Genomic DNA, 17,792 nt, shown 5'->3' with positions numbered 1-17,792 from the left:
TTTATTTGCAACTCTGGCTCTCTATTTTTGCCTCACAATCTAAAATCAGTTGCTGTCTCACAAGACTCAGCACACTGTAGTTATGCAGTTACTTTTAATTATTGCCCAAATATAAGAATGCATCTGTCTTTTAAATACCATGCTGAACAGTTTGAGGAGCCACAGTACATATAAATTCATTTTGTGGAAACATATGACGTATAAGACTCAAACTCTAAATGACATTTTTAAGATGATTTTCTGTATCATGTCAGAAAATGCAAAACTTCAAAACAATTTCACACACACACCATACATTATACTCATCTGCACAAATATTATGAAAAGGATAGAAGTAGACAATGCACACACATTCACACAAACACAACTCACACACACGCGGCCACTGTCTCTGGCCGCCGAGGTCAGACTGCGAGCAATTGTGCATGATGGGAAAAGCAATCTGAATGGTGGGGATAAGGAGGAGGTTGGGCTATGGAGGGGTAAGGCTAATGGGCATGTGGGAGCATACAGGGGTGTGGTGGGGAGAGGGTAGGGCAGCTTGGTGCAGTGCAGGCAGGGAAGAGAGAGAGGAGAGGGTTGGGTGGGGGAGTGGAAAAGGAGAGAAGTAAAAAGACTTTGGGTGTGCTGGTTGAGCAGGAGGCTGTGTAGTGCTGGGGTGTGAACATGAAAGGGGATATGTGCATGAAGAACAGTGACTAACAAAGGTTGAGACCAGGGGGGTTATGGGAACATAGATTATATTGCAGCAAGAGCTCCCACCTGCGTAATTCTGAATGACCAGGCTGTGGAACAGTCACTGAAATGAAGAATGCTGTATTGGTCAGTGTGCTCAGCAACTGGGTGGCCCAGCTGTTTATTGGCCACAGTTTGTTACTGGCCACTTACACAGACAGATGGCTTGTTGGTTGTCATGTCCACGTAGAATGCAGCACAGTGCTAGCAGCTTAGCTTGTAGACCATATGACTGCTTTCACAGGTAGGCCTGCCTTGGATGGATAATATGATGCTTGTGATTGGACTGGAGTAGCTGTTGATGGGAGTATGTATGGAACAGGTCTTGCACCTGGGTCTGTTACACGGATATGAGACATGAGGCAAGGTGGTGGGAGCAGAGTTGGAATATGGATGCACGAGGATATTGTGGGTGATGAAATACCTTTGTGGGAGAGGTGCGAAGGATAGTGGCTAGGATATTCCTCATTTCAGGGCATGGTGAGAGGTATCAAAAACCTTGGCAGAGAATGTGATTCAGTTGTTCCAGTCCTGTATAATACTAAGTCATGAGGGGAATGCTCTTTTGGGCTGGACAGTGAGACTCTGGGAGGTGGTTAGTGACTGGAGAGATAAGGCACAGGAGACATGTTTCTGTACAAGGTTAGGAGCATAATTTAAGTCTGTGAAGACCTCAGTGAGACCCTTGTTATATTTCGAGAGGGACTGACCATCACTGTAGATGTGATAGTCACATGTGGGATGGCTGTATGTAAGGGACTTCTTGGTATGGAATGGATGACAGTTGTCAAAAGTGGAAGTATTACTTGTGGTTGGTCGATTTGATATGAACAGAGGTGCTGATGTAGCCATCTTTGATGTGGAGGTCAACATTGAGGAAGGTGGCTTGTTGGGTCAAGGAGGACCAGGAGAAGAGAATTGGAGAGAAGGTGTTGAGGTTTCAGAGGAATGTGCATAGGGTATCCTCACCCTCGATCCAGATCACGAAGATGACATCCATGAATCTGAACCAGGTGACGTGTCTGGGATTCTGGATGGTTAGGAAGGATTCCTCTAGATGGCCCATGAATAGATTGGTATAGGATGGTGCCATGTAGTTACTCATTGACATACCATGGATTTGTTTGTAGGTGTTGTCTTCAAAGATGAATTACATATGGGTGAGGATGTAGTTGGCCATGTTGACCAGGAAGGATGTTGTAGGTTTGGAAGCCATCAGGCACTGGGAAGGGTAGAATTCAATAGCAGCAAAGCCATGGGCATTAGTAATGTTAGTGTAGAGGGAGGTGGCATTAATAGTGACATGCAGGGCATCATGTGGTAAAGCAACAGAAATTATGTAGACTCCGTGGAGGAATGGTTGGCATCTTTTGGGAAGGTTTCAGATAACAGGCTAAAGATGTTGGTCTGTGAGACCAGAGATTCTGGGATGGGTCTAAGGATTTGAGGAGAAACCAGAGATCCTGTTGGATTTCTGGAATGGGGTCACTGTGGCAGGGTTTGTGGGTGGATGCATCTGACAACTGGCAGAGTCCTTCTGCCAGGTAGTCCTTGGGATCAAAACCACAGTGATGGGGCCTTTGGCAACAGGTATAATTACAATGTCGGAGTCAGTTTTTAGGTAGGGGACTGCAGTTCTTTCTGTGCACAAAGCTTAGCTTGCATGTTGAAGGATTTGGGGAATAATCGTGAGGCAAGGTTCAAGGTTAAGAAATTCTGAAAAGTTAAGAGGGCATGGTTTTGGGGCAGTGGTGGTGGATCACAATTGGATGGAATACAGGAATTTTGGATGCACAGTAGGAGAATTTTATGAATGGAGTTCATCATTGGTTTTGAGTTGAATCTTATTGGTAGGGTTGGTGGTGAAAAGGAGTTTCCACTGTAGTGAGGGACTTAGACTTTTGGAGGGAAGGTTCATGACTGTGTTCCAAGTCTGTTTAGGTTCTGGTTTCTGTACGGTGGTGGGAAGGAGTTTTCAAGGGTATGTTAAACATTGCAGTGTTTGTCAGTTATGAGGGCATGTGGGAGTGGTTTGGAGCCTGTTGTAGAGGCACTGAATAGTGGTAGTCCAAGGGAGGAGTAGGAGGTGAACAGGTTCCACAGTTTTCAAGGTGGCAATGCACATACTGTTCTAGTTTCTGTAGGGCAAGAATCTGAATGTGAGAGATGGGATACAGGAATTTGGGATGCACAGTAGGAGAATTTTATGGATGGAGAGGGGATACTGCGAGGAGGTTTGGGCTTGATTTACTTGGTTTTGCAGGGCTAGGTTGGTGAAGGTTAAGGGCTGGCAAAATCTAAACTGATGGAGGTCATAGTGTTGTAGGCAGAGATGGGTAATTCAATGGTAAGATCATTTATGGGGGGATTCCATGAGCCAGGCAACACTGCATAAACAGTGTGTGAGACTGTAATTTTCTGTATTAGCTCAGATGGAAAGAGTAAGAATCCAAGAAGAACAAAGGTGGAGGATAAAAACACATAAAAATTTGCAAATAACCTAGAAATACATGTGAAAAAATTTGCAAAAATATGGGGAAGAAAGTAACAAAAATGACAGAATGGATGAAGTATGGGGAAACAATATGAGACCTGTGGAATTTCCTACCCACTGTCCTTCCCACCCTTGCCACAGTGATATTCCAGCACTCACTGAACCTACACAATATCCTTATCCATCCCTACTCCAGCCCTTCTCCCAAACCCTTGCCTCATGGCTCATATCCTTGTAACAGACCTAGACGCAAGACCTGTTCCATACATCCTCCCACACCCACCTTCCCCATCAAAGGCAGGGGCACGTGTGAAGGCAGTCATGTGATCTACAAGCTAAGCTGCAGCCACCATTTTGTGTCCTATGTGGGCATGACAGTCAACACAGCTGTCTGCCCACGTGGATGGCCACCAACAAATTGTGAATTAGAAATGGCTGGACCACACAGTTAATGAGCATGCTGCCAAATGCAACATTCTTCATGTCAATGTCTGCCTCACAGCCATGCCATCTGGATCCTTCCTACCAACACCAACTTTTCTTAATTACATGGGTGGGAACTCTCACTGCAATGTATCCTATGTACACATAATCCCACCTGTCCTCAACCTTCGTTAATCATTGCTCTTCACCCAGGTATCCCCCTCCCTCTTGCCACTCCAGTAAAATATCACCTTCTGCTTCACCAACACTCACACAATCTTTTTACTTCTCTCCTTTTCCACTTCCCCCCCCCGGATGGCACCAAGCTGCCCTACCCCCTCCCCACCATGCCCCTGTATGCTTCCACAAGCAGCACTTCACCGTCCCCACTCCTACCATGCTATATGTGCACCTCCCCACCCCAGTCTCCTCCTTACCCCCACCATCCAGACTTCTTCTCCTGCCACACGCAGCTGCTCGCAGTCTGTCCTTGGCACCCAGAGACAGTGGTCAGGCATGTGTGAGTTGTATTTGCGTAAATGTAAGTGTGTTCTCTACTTCATAAGAAGGCTTTTGGCCATAAGCTGACTTGTTTAGCAGTCTTTTTGTTGTGCCTGTGTGCGACTCAACATCTCCACTACATCCTTTTCATAATATTGTCATTATTCCATCCTGGATTTTCAATTATTCATTTATACCTGCATACAAAATCAACAAATCGCAATGTCAGAACTATATTGATATTAATTTATAATCAAATAAAATGTAAATAAAAATGCAATAGCTCATTAAACGATGAGATCTCTGTTTGATACTGAGGTAAGTGAAACACTTTTAGTCTCACATACAGCAGCAACAGATTATCATGGCAAGTACATTGCAATACAAAGAGTCCATTAGCCATTTTGGTGCAGTGAGATGACTTAACTCATAGTATTTGCATTATTATATATGAACTTGTACAGAAACCAAATTGCTATTGATAAAAATTTACAGTACATGATAGGGAAGCAATAGTTGAGAATGGTGTGAGACATGATTTTACCCCATTTCCAATGTAAAATGTTATTCATTCTCTGATCTAGTTGTGATGAAAAACAAGGAGAATTTTGGAAAGTGAATTAATGTTCAAGAAGAAAAAATAAAATTTTGAAGTTTTTGGGTGACACTTTAATTCTGTCAGAGACATCAAAGAACTGGAAAAGCAGTTGAATAGAATGAATAGTGTGTTGAAAAGCAGTTGTAAGATGAACGTCAATTAAAGTAAAATGTAAGTAGTGAAATGTATCCACATTAAATCGGTAATGCTGACAGCATTAGACTACAAAATGACACATTAAAAGTGGTAGCAAAGTTTTGTTATTTGGACAGCAAAATAACTTACAATGGCCAAAGTAGAGAGGATATAAAATCCAGACTGACAACATTTTGTGTCACCAGTTGTTGCCGATCAGTTTATGCTTCAGTTCTGTATGTGGCTCCACTAAAAGTATGTGGTGTCTTTGGGCTAATTAAATGACATATTAACATCTACCATGAAAGTGAGAAGTACATTCTGTTACCAGATATTCCAGCCATTAACCAAGCAACACAAGCCGCCACTTGGGGCACCAGCAGCACCACAACTGTAAGATTTCTAATACAGGACTTATCACAATTAGAATGGCCACTTGAGGCACCAAGCAGAGATGGGTGCCAAGGGGCACCCAAGTACAAGATCTGTATACATGGTATATCACAATTAGTAGTGAAAATAGGCACTGGGGGGAAATGTATGAGGAAAAAGGAGGAAGTGACGGTGCCAAATGATAATTCGCTTGTGCAGAGATATGTTCTCAAACCAGCCCTGATTTCAGCTGTATGCAAAAATGAGGAATTAAATGAGCGCATTATATACAGCAAGTCTACACATACTGACATGAACCAATATGGACTATGTTGCCACTGGCAAGAGAAGCAAACCCATATTCTGACTACACTTGCATATACAATGTTATACACTAGACTAGCAATGTTATGTATGACTAAAATGACTAATGAAATACTAGCTTAATGAACAATTTTATGGTTGTAATGAGGAACAGGAACATTTGGTACAGAAATGTATTCAGCTAGAGGTGTTTAATTTTTATGGTACCACACATCCCAAGATTTTAAAAATTGAAATAAATGGGTACTTTTCGTAAAAGGTGAAAGCTTGCATATAAAAAGAATAAAGATAATTGTTATAACCTTTAATCACCAATAATTGCATGGATATTCAAACACACTCACTTATGAACAATAACTGGTTACATGATATCAACTCAGTATCTCTCATTCGACTGCCGTGCCGTGACATGCGGCCAGTGCCGTTCGTAGCTAGGTGGCACTCCTGCGCTCAGCCGAGTTGCGGAGCGCCTCTATTGCCGTTTGCACATACTGTCGTGGCGGCACTGTTAAATGTCGTGGCACTGTCACAACACTTTTCCCCCCCTTAAAAAAAAAACCACTCACTTCCTTGGAGACATGGACAGTGCGGAGACATCCATGGCCTCTTGTGAGGCCCCGAGAAAATCCCGCGGAGAGATACGAGAGTATGGTCGAAAATGTCCAGGATGGAAGCTTGTGCGTGGAACATGCCTCCTGGACGAGATGATGGGTGAAAACTCCGGAGCAGCAGCCACAGGTGTCTTGGAACTGGAGGTGTGCTCCAGCAAGATGGGTCCCGGAGAAGAAGGCGTCATGACTGGGGCCGGTTCCGGCATACTCGGAAGCGGTAGCGACGTCGGCTGCATCAACACGTACGGTAGAGCAGCAGCAGCAACAGGACTGGCTTCTCGGGCTGGTGGAGGCGAAGGAAGGGGCAGTGGCACCGGCGTGGCCACCACTCGTGGGCGCATCTGGTCATAATGGCGAACAACCATGCCATCGTCCGTATGTATTTCACAAAGCCGGCGGCCGCGAAGAGCCTTGACCACCCCTGGAATCCATTTAGGGCCAGATCCATACCCTCGTGCCCACACGTCAGCGCCCACCGCGTATTTTCCCGCACTAGGGGACACAGCACAAGGCATGACAGGGTGAAGGTGGTGCAGTAGAGTGCGCAGTTGGCAGCCATGCAAGAGTTCAGCAGAGCTGCGATCACGCAGAGGTGTGAAGCGATAAGAACTCAGAAATTGCAGCAGAGCATCATCTGTGGAAAAATCACTAAGGAATTTTTTCATCTGGGTTTTGAAAGTGCGAACAAGGTGCTCGACCTCCCCATTTGATTGCGGATGGAAGGGCGGTGCTGTAACGTGATGAATCCCTTGTCCAGTACAAAAATCACGGAAGGCCTGCAAAGAGAACTGAGGGCCATTGTCCGTGACGATCCTGGATGGAAGACCTTCTAGAGCAAAGATTTTGGACAAAGCCAGCGTCGTTGCCACAGTGGTGGGCGACGGACATCGAACAACAAACGGAAACTTCGAGAAGGCATCAATCAACAGTAGCCAATAAGTACCGAGGAAGGGGCCGGCAAAGTCAGCGTGCACCCGTTCCCATGGCTGCACCGGATCAGGCCATGGAGAAGGCATTGTACGAGGTGCAGCCAGTTGTTGAGCACACTGACCACAGGCAGCAACCATGTGGGCGATGTCCAAATCAATACCGGGCCAATAAAAATGCCTGCGGGCCAGGGACTTTGTCCAAGAAATAACCCAATAACCCAATGGCCCTCATGCAACAGTTTGAGAACATCTTTGCGAGGAGAGGCTGGCACCACGACCCGTGGAGATGCACCATCCGTGGCCAGAAGAACAACACCATCACGAACAGACAGACGAAGGCGCAAGGGGATCCGATGCCCGGCCCTTGGTCCTGTCCGGCCAACCCCGTTGAACAAAACCGATCACCTGACGCAGGACCGGGTCCCGTGCAGTAGCCGACGTGACCTGCGAACCTGTAAGTGGAAAACCCTCGATTGCACGACGTTCTTCCTCATCAATGTGGAAACAGAGTAGTTCATCACGATCGAAAACCGGGTCGGGGCCCATCGGCAATCGCGACAATGCGTCAGTGTTGGCGTGCTGGGCCGTGGGGCAATAGTGAATCTCATAGTGAAAACAAGACAAGTATAAGGCACAACGGTGCAGGCGGTGAGCTGCCTTATCTGGAAGCGATGCCGATGGGCTGAACAGAGAGACCAGCGGCTTGTGGTCGGTGGTGAGGTGAAACTTAGAACCATACAAAAAAAATCGCTGAACTTTTTTAGAGCATAAATGATAGTGAGTGCCTCCTTTTCGATTTGAGAGTAACACCATTGCACATCATTGAGGGTCTTGGAAGCATAGGCAATGGGCCGTTCCAACCCATCCTCATACCGATGGGTGAGAACAGCCCCTAGGCCATACTGTGACGCGTCAGTCGCCAGAACCAAGTGCTGACCCGGACGGAATGTGGCAAGACAAGGTGCCGACTGCAAATGAGCCTTCAGGCGGACAAAAGCCTGCTCACACTCGTCGGACCAACAGAAAGGGACGTTTTTGCGTAACAGCTGACGCAGAGGATGAGCTACCGCCACCGCGGATGGAATGAATTTGTGATAATAAGCAATCTTGCCTAGAAATGCCTGAAGGTCTTTGACCGTAGACGGCCGGGGTAGAGCATTAATGGCCGCAACGTGCTGGCGTAGAGGACGTATACCCTCACGGGACAAGTGGAAACCAAGATACAGAATGGAGGGTTGGAAGAACTGGAACTTGTCCAGATTGCACTTCAACCCAGCCGAATGCAAAACCCGAAACAGTGAATGCAAATTGCGAAGGTGCTCCTCAGTGGAGGCCCCTGTGACAACAATGTCATCCAGATAGTTTATGCAGCTGGGAACGGAAGCCGTGAGCTGTTCCAAAAACCGCTGAAAAACGGCCGGCTCGCTAGCGACGCCAAATGGTAACCGCTGGTACTGATGCAACCCACAAGGAGTGTCGATGACGAGAAATTCCTTGGAAGAAGCATCCAACGGCAACTGATGGTACGCCTCCGATAAGTCAAGTTTGGAAAAGAACTGGCCCCCAGCGAGCTTGGTAAATAACTCCTCAGGATGGGGAAGAGGATAAGTGTCAATGAGGCTCTGAGCATGACGGTGGCTTTAAAATCACCACACAATCACAGACTCCCGTTTGGTTTAGAAACCACCACGATTGGCGATGCCCATTCGCTGGAGGTAACAGGAAGGAGAATCCCTGAAGCTGTTAACCTGTCTATCTCAGCCTTGACAGGTGCACGCAACGCCACCGGAATGGGGCGTGCCCGGAAAAACTTAAGGGCGAGCTGTAGGTTTAAGAGTAATGTGGGCTTCAAAATCCTTGGCATGACCCAGACCAGCAGAGAACACGGACGAAAATTCAGAACACAATCCATCCAGCTGTTGATACGGGATATCCTCAGATATGAGGTGCACATCATCATCAATGGAGAACCCGTACAACTGGAAAGCATCATAACCGAACAGGTTTTCAGTGCCCGCATGATCCACCACATAAAACATGAGGGGCCTAACAACAGACTTGTAGGCAGTGGAAGCATTAAACTGGCCAATGATAGGAATTTGCTGTTTATTATGAGTTCTCAGATTTCGCGTAACTGGAGACAAGGGAGGGGAGCCCAACTCCAAATACGTGCGAGAATTAATGAGAGTTATTGCAGAGCCAGTGTCCACTTGCATGCGAATGTCTTTATCCAGAACACGAACAGTAACAAACAACTTATTTGTTTGAGAAAGCACACAGTTAACAACCATGTCCAATGCCTCGTCCTTGTCGACAGGAACTTTAGGGGACTGACACACAGAAGCAATGTGGCCTTTTTTCCTACATGAATTACACGTGGCCCAACGTTTTGGACACGTGGCCCTGTCATGCTGTATGAAACAACGTGGACAAGAAGTAAGTGTGGAACGAACCTGCTTCTGTGGTTGCTGTTTTCACTGCGAGCGTTGCAGCCCAATGCGACGTCGTTTACGCGAGTGAACCGCCGCCACATCTTCGTTCTCCTGTGAAGCAGGCAAAGTGTCCATGTTGAAGGTTGACTGTACAGCGCCTACATCACACCACGCGTCTATTTGCTCATCAGCAGCATGAGACACTTCAAAGGACTGAGCGATGCTTAGAACTTCCGACAACGACGGGTTTGGCAGTTGTAGGGCACGTTGCCGAACTTCTTTATCAGGAGCAAGCCATAGAATAGCATCCCTAACCATTGAATCAGCATAAGACTCATGATGAGTGTCTGTGACAAACTGACATTTCCTACTCAGACCGTGTAGTCCTGCCGCCCAAGCCCAGTAAGATTGATGGGGTTGTTTACGACACCGGTAGAACGCCACACGGGCGGCAACGACGTGGGTGTTTTTGCGGTAATAGTTAGACAATAAGTCACACATTTCTTGGAAGGACAGGGAGGCAGGTTTCCACAGAGGGGCTAACTGAGATAGCAGCTGATAGATCCGTGGGGAAAACCAAGATAGAAATAACGACTTACACATAGGAGCGTTGACAACGCCGAAAGCCAAGAAGTGTTGAAGCAAAAGCTTCTCATAATCCCCCCAGTCTTCAGCAGCCTCATCATAAGGAGGGAATGGAGGCGGAGAAGAGGAAGACAGACGATGAGTAAGCGACATCGACAACGCCTGAAGCCGTCAGCTGTGTTTGTTGTTCAATGAGTGCTTGCATAAGCTGTTCCATGTCTGCCCTGTCACGAACACACAAATCCACAACGCAGTGAAAATATCCCATCCTCATCGCCAAAAAGTGTTATAACCTTTAATCACCAATAATTGCGTGGATATTCAAATACACTCACTTATGAACAATAACTGGTTACATGATAACAACTCAGTATCTCTCATTCGACTGCCGTGCCGTGACATGCGGCTGGCACCGTTCATAGCTAGGTGGTGCTCCCGCGCTCAGCCGAGTTGCGGAGCGCCTCTATCGCCGTTTGCGCGTACTGTCGTGGCGGCACTGTTAAATGTCGTGGCACTGTCACAACAATTATATTTAGCTGCATTGATAATTGGATGAAATGGAAAGATGAGGAAACAGTAGCTAGAACAGAGGATATACAGAAATGTTGAAAAATACAAATGTCTCAAGGGATCAGGGGTTATGGGAAATTCTTCATTTGAATTAAATACAGGAAAACATGAGGCTTTCAAAATAAATAGGAATCAAAATAAAAACAGAATTAAGTGACAGTGAAAATTGGTGTAGAAAAGAGTCACTGGTAATGAGAAAGGAACAAAAAAGCTTTACTGATAACTGGTCACAGAAAGAAACAAAAGTAGATCCCCCAACATTAGTGGTGGATATAGTAATGTGAAAGACAAAATGAAAATGTGACACATAAATAAAAAACTGAATATGGTAAAGCATCAAATTAAGCAGAAAGATTCAATGGAAGTAAATGTCTCTTCCGGGTTACTGAATTGTTGCAAATTAGTACCAATAAATTGGATAAAACTATAAAAGTTATATGAGCAGGACAAGGAATCAAGCCTGAAAAGTGTAGAACAACTTTAGAACAAGGTACACTATCTGATCAAAAGTATCTGGACATCCCTATGTAATGCAAAATTGGTCACTAGATGTCACAAGAGGCAGACTACCAATATAAGAAGAGGCAAGGAGAACTGTGTTGTCAGTACTGAATCAGTATCAGCATAATGGGTATGTCAGGAAAGCTCAGTGACTTCTAACACAGACTGGTCATTGGATGTCACCTGAGTAATTAATCCATCCACGGCATTTCAACTCTTCTAAAGCTACCCAAACTGACTGTTGGTCATGTGATTTTTGATGTGAAAACATGAAGGAACAGTCACAACTAAACCAAGACCAGGTAAAACTCATCTACTATCCGACATGGTTCATCAAGCACGACGGAGGTTGGTTGTTTAAAATCACTTTAAATCAGCAGAATGAATTGCTCGTGAGTTCCAAAGAGCTACCAGCAGTTCAGCTAGGACAGGGGTTGTATGGAAGGAGTTAAAAAGGACAGCATACAATGGTCAAGCAGCTTCTCATAAGCCACACAGTTCTGTAATCAATCTGCCATTACTCGTAGTGCCAATGCTGGAGTACAGAGGAGCTGGTGTTACAATGTAGGGATGTTTTTTGTGGTTAGGGTGTGGTCTCCTTATTGCAGTTAAGAAGACACTAAATTAAGAAGGATATGGAGACCACTTATAGCACTGCATACTATGTTCAGTAGAGGAACAATCAGGCACTGACTGTATCAGCATGGAAATGCACTGTCATAAAGTAGCATCTGTGAAGCAATGGTTTGTGGATAATAACATTCGTGAAATAAAGTAGTCTGCCTAAAGCTGCAACCTGAACCCAATGGAACATTTTTGGGTTTAGAGCATTGAATTCACTCCAGGCCCCAGCATCCAACATCACTTCCATCTCGGGTTGTGGTTCTTGAGAAGAACTAGCTGCCATTCCTCCATAGACATTCCTGTATCTCAATGAAAGTGTCCCCAGTGGAGCATAAGCTGTCATAAAAGTGAAGGGTGGACACTTCCCATATTGACGTCTACTACCTAATAGGTGTCTGGATACTTATGATCAGATAGTGTGCATGTTAGAATGAATAAATCAAAGAAGGGAAGCAAAAGGAAAAGAACATGAGAAACAGAAAGACTGACACAGTGGATAGTTTCAAACAAGGTAACAATAGATAAAAGGGAGATTTAATGTAGGTGAAAGACAGATTCATCAGAATACTACACATTCAGTGCTTAACACTGACAACTACTGCAAATACTGAAAGCAGTTCTTAATTTCATGTGTAGTTTAAATACACAATGGACAGTTCAGTAATTTTTTGTAAATAATAATTTCTTCTTAAGTGAATGCAAAATTCTGCCCGTGTGTGTGTGTGTGTGTGTGTGTGTGTGTGTGTGTGTGTGTGTGTGTGCGTGCGCTTGTGTATCACAGAAGCTGTTTCTAGCAAGAGGAGGGGTAGAACCTTTTTTTCTTACAGATTTCTGTTCCTGCAGAGTTACTTCTAGTGCAAGGTAAGGCAGTAGTTTCAACTAAAAAGTGAGGTCAAACTAACAGCTAACTTTTTGCATGTTTGTTTCTATATGAACTAGAACAATAAATCAGGTTTTATAAGTAAGACTGAAAGAAAAAAATTAATCAGTGTGAAATATAAAATTCTTACTGTTCAGAAAGAAACTGAGTACTTTTTCCATAACTTACTTTTCACACAAGGAAAAAATATGAGATTGTGTCTGATCTTAATTAAACAGACATAGAATTCCCAGTCCACTGAAACACACTATTTTAATTTCAATTTGGATGTAGATATCCCGAAAATGTATACTCATAACTGAAGACTGCAATGCATGGAAAGAGTAGAGGATTTCTTCATTCACTGGAAGTCAAATGGCTAATGAAGACAATGTTGCTCCAGAAATTATGTGTAGATGACAGACAAACTGAAGGTAACTGTCAGAATGACAGTAAGCATCATTAATCAACAATGAATACGTTGTCAAAAATATATTACTGCTACAAATAAAATAATCAGAAATATTTTCACAATGTGAGAGGATTGTTAATAAAAAGAACTCTTGAGTAAAACAGCAGGATACAAATAAAAAAAAAAAAGATTTGATAAGCTATTACACCATATTTATATCTGGGAAAATCAAACAATGGAAAATTCAGAATGCAATAACAATATGAATCTTAGGATAGATTGCTATTCACCATATAGATTAGGCATTGAACAGCAGACAGGCACATCTAATAGGGCTGTTAGATTGAGCTGTCAGAGAAAGTCCTTCATCAGAAGGAGGGCAGAGGGTTATGGGGAGGATTGGGGGGGGGGGGGCGCAAACACACTTGATACATAGCAAAGAAGGGAAAGCAGAAATGTGGAAGTAGTATATAGAGGGTTTATACAAGGGTGATGTTCTTGAGGACAATATTATGGAAATGGAAGAGAATGTAGATGAAGATGAAATAGGAGATATGATACTGCGTGAAGAGTTTGACAGAGCACTGAAAGACCTAAGTCGAAACAAGGCCCCAGGAGTAGAAAACATTCCATTAGAACTACTGGCAGCCTTGGGAGAGCTAGGCCTAACAAAACTCTACCATCTAGTGAGCAAGATGTATGAGACAAGTGAAATACCCTCAGACTTCAAGAAGAATATAATAATTCCAATCCCAAAGAAAGCAGGTGTTGACAGATGTGAAAATTACTGAACTATCAGTTTAATAAGCCATGGCTGCAAAATACTAACACGAGTTCTTTACAGACGAATGGAAAAACTGGTAGAAGCCAACCTCGGGGAAGATCAGTTTGGATTCCACAAAAATGTTGGAACACGTGAGGCAATACTGACCCTACGACTTATCTTAGAAAATAGATTAAGGAAAGGCAAACCTATGTTTCTTGCATTTGTAGACTTAGTGAAAGCTTTTGACAATGTTGACTTTTAATACTCTTGAGGATATAAGATGAACATCAACAAAAGCAAAAAGAGGATAATGGAATGTAGTCGAATTAAATTGGGTGATGCTGTGGGAATTAGATTAGGAAATAAGATGCTTAAAGTAGTAAATGAGTTTTGCTATTTGGGGAGAAAAATAGCTGATGATGGTCAAAGTAGAGAGGATATAAAATGTAGACTGGCAATGGCAAGGAAAGCGTTTCTGAAGAAGAGAAATTTGTTAACATCGAGTATAGGTTTAAGTGTCAGGAAGTCTTTTCTGAAAGTATTTGTATGGAGTGTAGTCATGTATGGTAGTGAAACGTGGACGATAAATAGTTTAGACAAGAAGAGAATAGAAGGTTTCAAAATGTGGTGCTACAGAAGAATGCTGAAGATTAGATGGGTAAATCACATAACGAATGAGGAGGTATTGAATAGAATTGGAGAGAAGAGAAATTTGTGGCACAACTTGACTAGAAGAAGGGATCAGTTGGTAGGGTATATTCTGAGGCATCAAGTGATCACCAATTTGGTATTGGAGGGCCGCGTGGAGGGAAAAAATCATAGAGAGAAACCAAGAGATGAATACACAAAACAGATTCAGAAGGATGTAGGTTGCAGTAGGTACTGGGAGATGAAGAAGCTTGCACAGGATAGAGTAGCATGGAGAGCTGCATCAAACCAGTCTCTGGACTGAAGACTGCAACAACAACACATGTATGGCCACTGTCGTCTCAAGGAGGTGTGTGTGTGTGTGTGTGTGTGTGTGTGTGTGTGTGTGTGTGTGTGTGTGTGTTTCTCCATTTGATGAACTGTTTTGCTCCATAGCTCATATCTAACCATCTACTATTAAATGTACAAGTCTGCTGTTTAACACCTTCACTTTGTGGTACATAGCAATCTAACCTAATATTCATACTTTTGTACTTGGTGTGAACATGGAATAATCATCCTGATACTCTGAAATGTCTTATAACACAAACTGCAGATTTTAGATAAATGTAAATACAGAAAAATAACATATAATAACTATATTACCATTGAGCAAGTAAGCAGTAAGAATAACATCAGTGTACTTCAACATACTACATGCCAGTGAAGTAAATGACCATCTACAGTAAAGAATCTTTATTGGTAACTGATCATACAAGGTGAAATAGACTTCATCTTTGGTAATATCAAAATAAAATCTGCTAGCAACATTACTCCACACAAACAATAAATAAGTTAGCATACTACTGTAAACTAATGAAACTTTTCAGTCAGTAAATCATATTGTGCAGAATAAAACACATCTACGTGAACATGCACTAACACAAATGATGCACCTATACATATGTAATATGTGCAGCTAATAAAAAATTGTATTCATGTCCTATGCAGGGGGGAAGCATGCCAAACACAAGCAGCAGTGTTCCATTCTTGCTGAGTTCCAGTATGAGCAGCATACGCTCACGGCGACCATCCGCATGCTTGTCCAGCTCTCAAGGATCAGGACTACTGCAGCAGCTTGGATCAGGCATGGTAAGACAGATTACACTAGGACCCTCTTACCACCATCCTGTGAATGGAAGGGCATTACCAACGACTGCTAGTGTCAGGAAATGTCCTTCTTGGATGTAGAAAATGAAACAGATTAAAAAAAATAGTGGTGCAAGTTTTGCTACAATTATGTTTTTAACTTTTGGACATACACACTTGAGTTACATATGTATATTTTATACACTGACATTTACATGCAAAAAACTGATACATTTCCATCAAGCTGGTCTTTGTTGCATGAAGTCTATCTGTAAAAAGTGAGTGATACAGTCCACTTCATAATCCCACTGACTGTATGCAACAACATACTTATAAAAAATACAAATTTATTTTTTCAAAGAGTAATATTTATATACACACACAAACATACACACACATACACACACACACACACACACCCACACACACACACACACACACACACATTGGAAATTCATTACACACCTAGACTGGTAGAAATCTTAGACCAATAATGACATTAAATGCTACTTTCCTACAAAAGTATCTATTATATAAATGTAATACTTAATAATTCAATCATAACAGGTATTAATCCATGACAAATGAGGTTGGACAACACAATTTTAATATTTCTCAACAGAATATTTTTTGCATCAGTCTATTCTGATAGCTTTTGATACTAATTAGGAGACAGAACTCTTTAGTCAAACCATGCTGTCTTGTTTCCAATAATGACTACATATTAACATTGACATCAAATGACATATTGCTTGCTCCTTCTTCTGTACTATTTCCAGCACCTACATTTCCAGTGTACCTGCATTTCCTGAAATGTGGTAACAGTAGAAATAACCAAAATTTGACATTACACTTCAGATTGTGTGCCTCTAATCTAATACATGGATCTCTACTGACATTCCAGTCTTTGATGCCTTTTCTCTTTCCGTCCTCTAGCATTTCAATTTTACTAATACATATCTGTGTCACTGTGCATAATATGGTGTGAAATCAATAATTTTTGGAAGAAGTGACTTTTTAATAACTGAATTTTAGCTCTCATTACTAAATACACTACACTCACATTTTTTCTCGTACCTGTTCCTTTTAAGCACAGTGAGTGCATCATTTATTGAAAGTGAGAATTCCTCTTCTTACAGTTAATGTAGTGCACTCATGGCCAGTGTGTATGCAATCAATATACTATAATTTTCTTAAAGCATATCTTTAATAAAAGTGGCCAAATATGTCACAACAATTATTGTGCCTGTCTTACATATTTAGTACCTAACATCTGATTTCAGTCAAAAGTTAAATTGCTCTTATCTATTAAAATAATTACACATACAGCTTGTTTGAAATATCAGCACAAACTGGTAACTTGATAATTACCAACTCTATATCTCTCAGGGTTACTATTTCACAAAAATCTCATGACTTCCAAAACCAAAACCTCAACTGTCTTGAATGCTCTTAATTTAATAGAGGCTTCACATATCCAAAACTATTTGTTGTTATTAATAGAATAATTTTGTAAAATCTGTCCCTTTATATATATAAATCAAGTAACTGTGGATGACTTCCTAATTTTGCTATGTAACATATGTTAATATTGGCTTGGTCATCCAAAAACCAACAGAAACTTACATAATATAATTTTCATGTTCTTCTCCTAGCAAGTAGAAAGTGAAAAACCTTATTGTATCAAAATAGATATAGTCATCTCTTAAAGCTTTAATAACCAGCAAAAGTCTTCCCATAAATTTTATTTTTCTCTGAGGGTAAAACTCTGACAACATAACATATAAGATTACAAACAAGTTTAGAAGTATCCATTCAGAAGAGTAACAAATATAAAACCTAAATGAGATACTAAAATGAAAGCTTCCAGAAGAAAGATGTATTACTCAGCAAAATGAGATCACAGCACAGCAAACAAGTGCAAAGAAACATTGATAACTGTTTGCTCACATAGGATCTCATGTAAGTTTCCTTATGCAGAATAAAATAAAATAAATCACAACAGTATATGTGAAAGGAAGAGGTTTGTCAGTTACTAATCAATGGCCTACATTCCAGAGCAAGGCAAGGAAGGTGAAGTATAAATGACATGTAATTAAGAGTCCCAGTTCAGCAGCACAGAAATGAACAACAAGAATTGAAAAA

General features: G+C 42.3%; 1 protein-coding gene across 1 annotated transcript in view; it reads left to right on the top strand.

The window, feature by feature from the left end:
• Positions 1–15,749, top strand: part of LOC124796150 (SCY1-like protein 2) — a 404,810-nt gene extending 389,061 nt beyond the window's left edge. Inside the window, exon 14 of the mRNA XM_047260241.1 lies at positions 15,510–15,749. Coding sequence (XP_047116197.1) covers positions 15,510–15,749 — 240 coding nt within the window. The remainder of the gene's footprint in view (positions 1–15,509) is intronic.
• The last annotated feature ends 2,043 nt before the right edge of the window (positions 15,750–17,792 follow it).

The sequence above is a fragment of the Schistocerca piceifrons genome, chromosome 4 (assembly GCF_021461385.2).
Source record: "Schistocerca piceifrons isolate TAMUIC-IGC-003096 chromosome 4, iqSchPice1.1, whole genome shotgun sequence".
Classification (NCBI taxonomy): Eukaryota; Metazoa; Arthropoda; class Insecta; order Orthoptera; family Acrididae; genus Schistocerca; species Schistocerca piceifrons.
The sequence above is the reverse complement of the archived record's forward strand: the minus strand, read 5'-3'. Positions and strand labels throughout refer to the sequence as shown.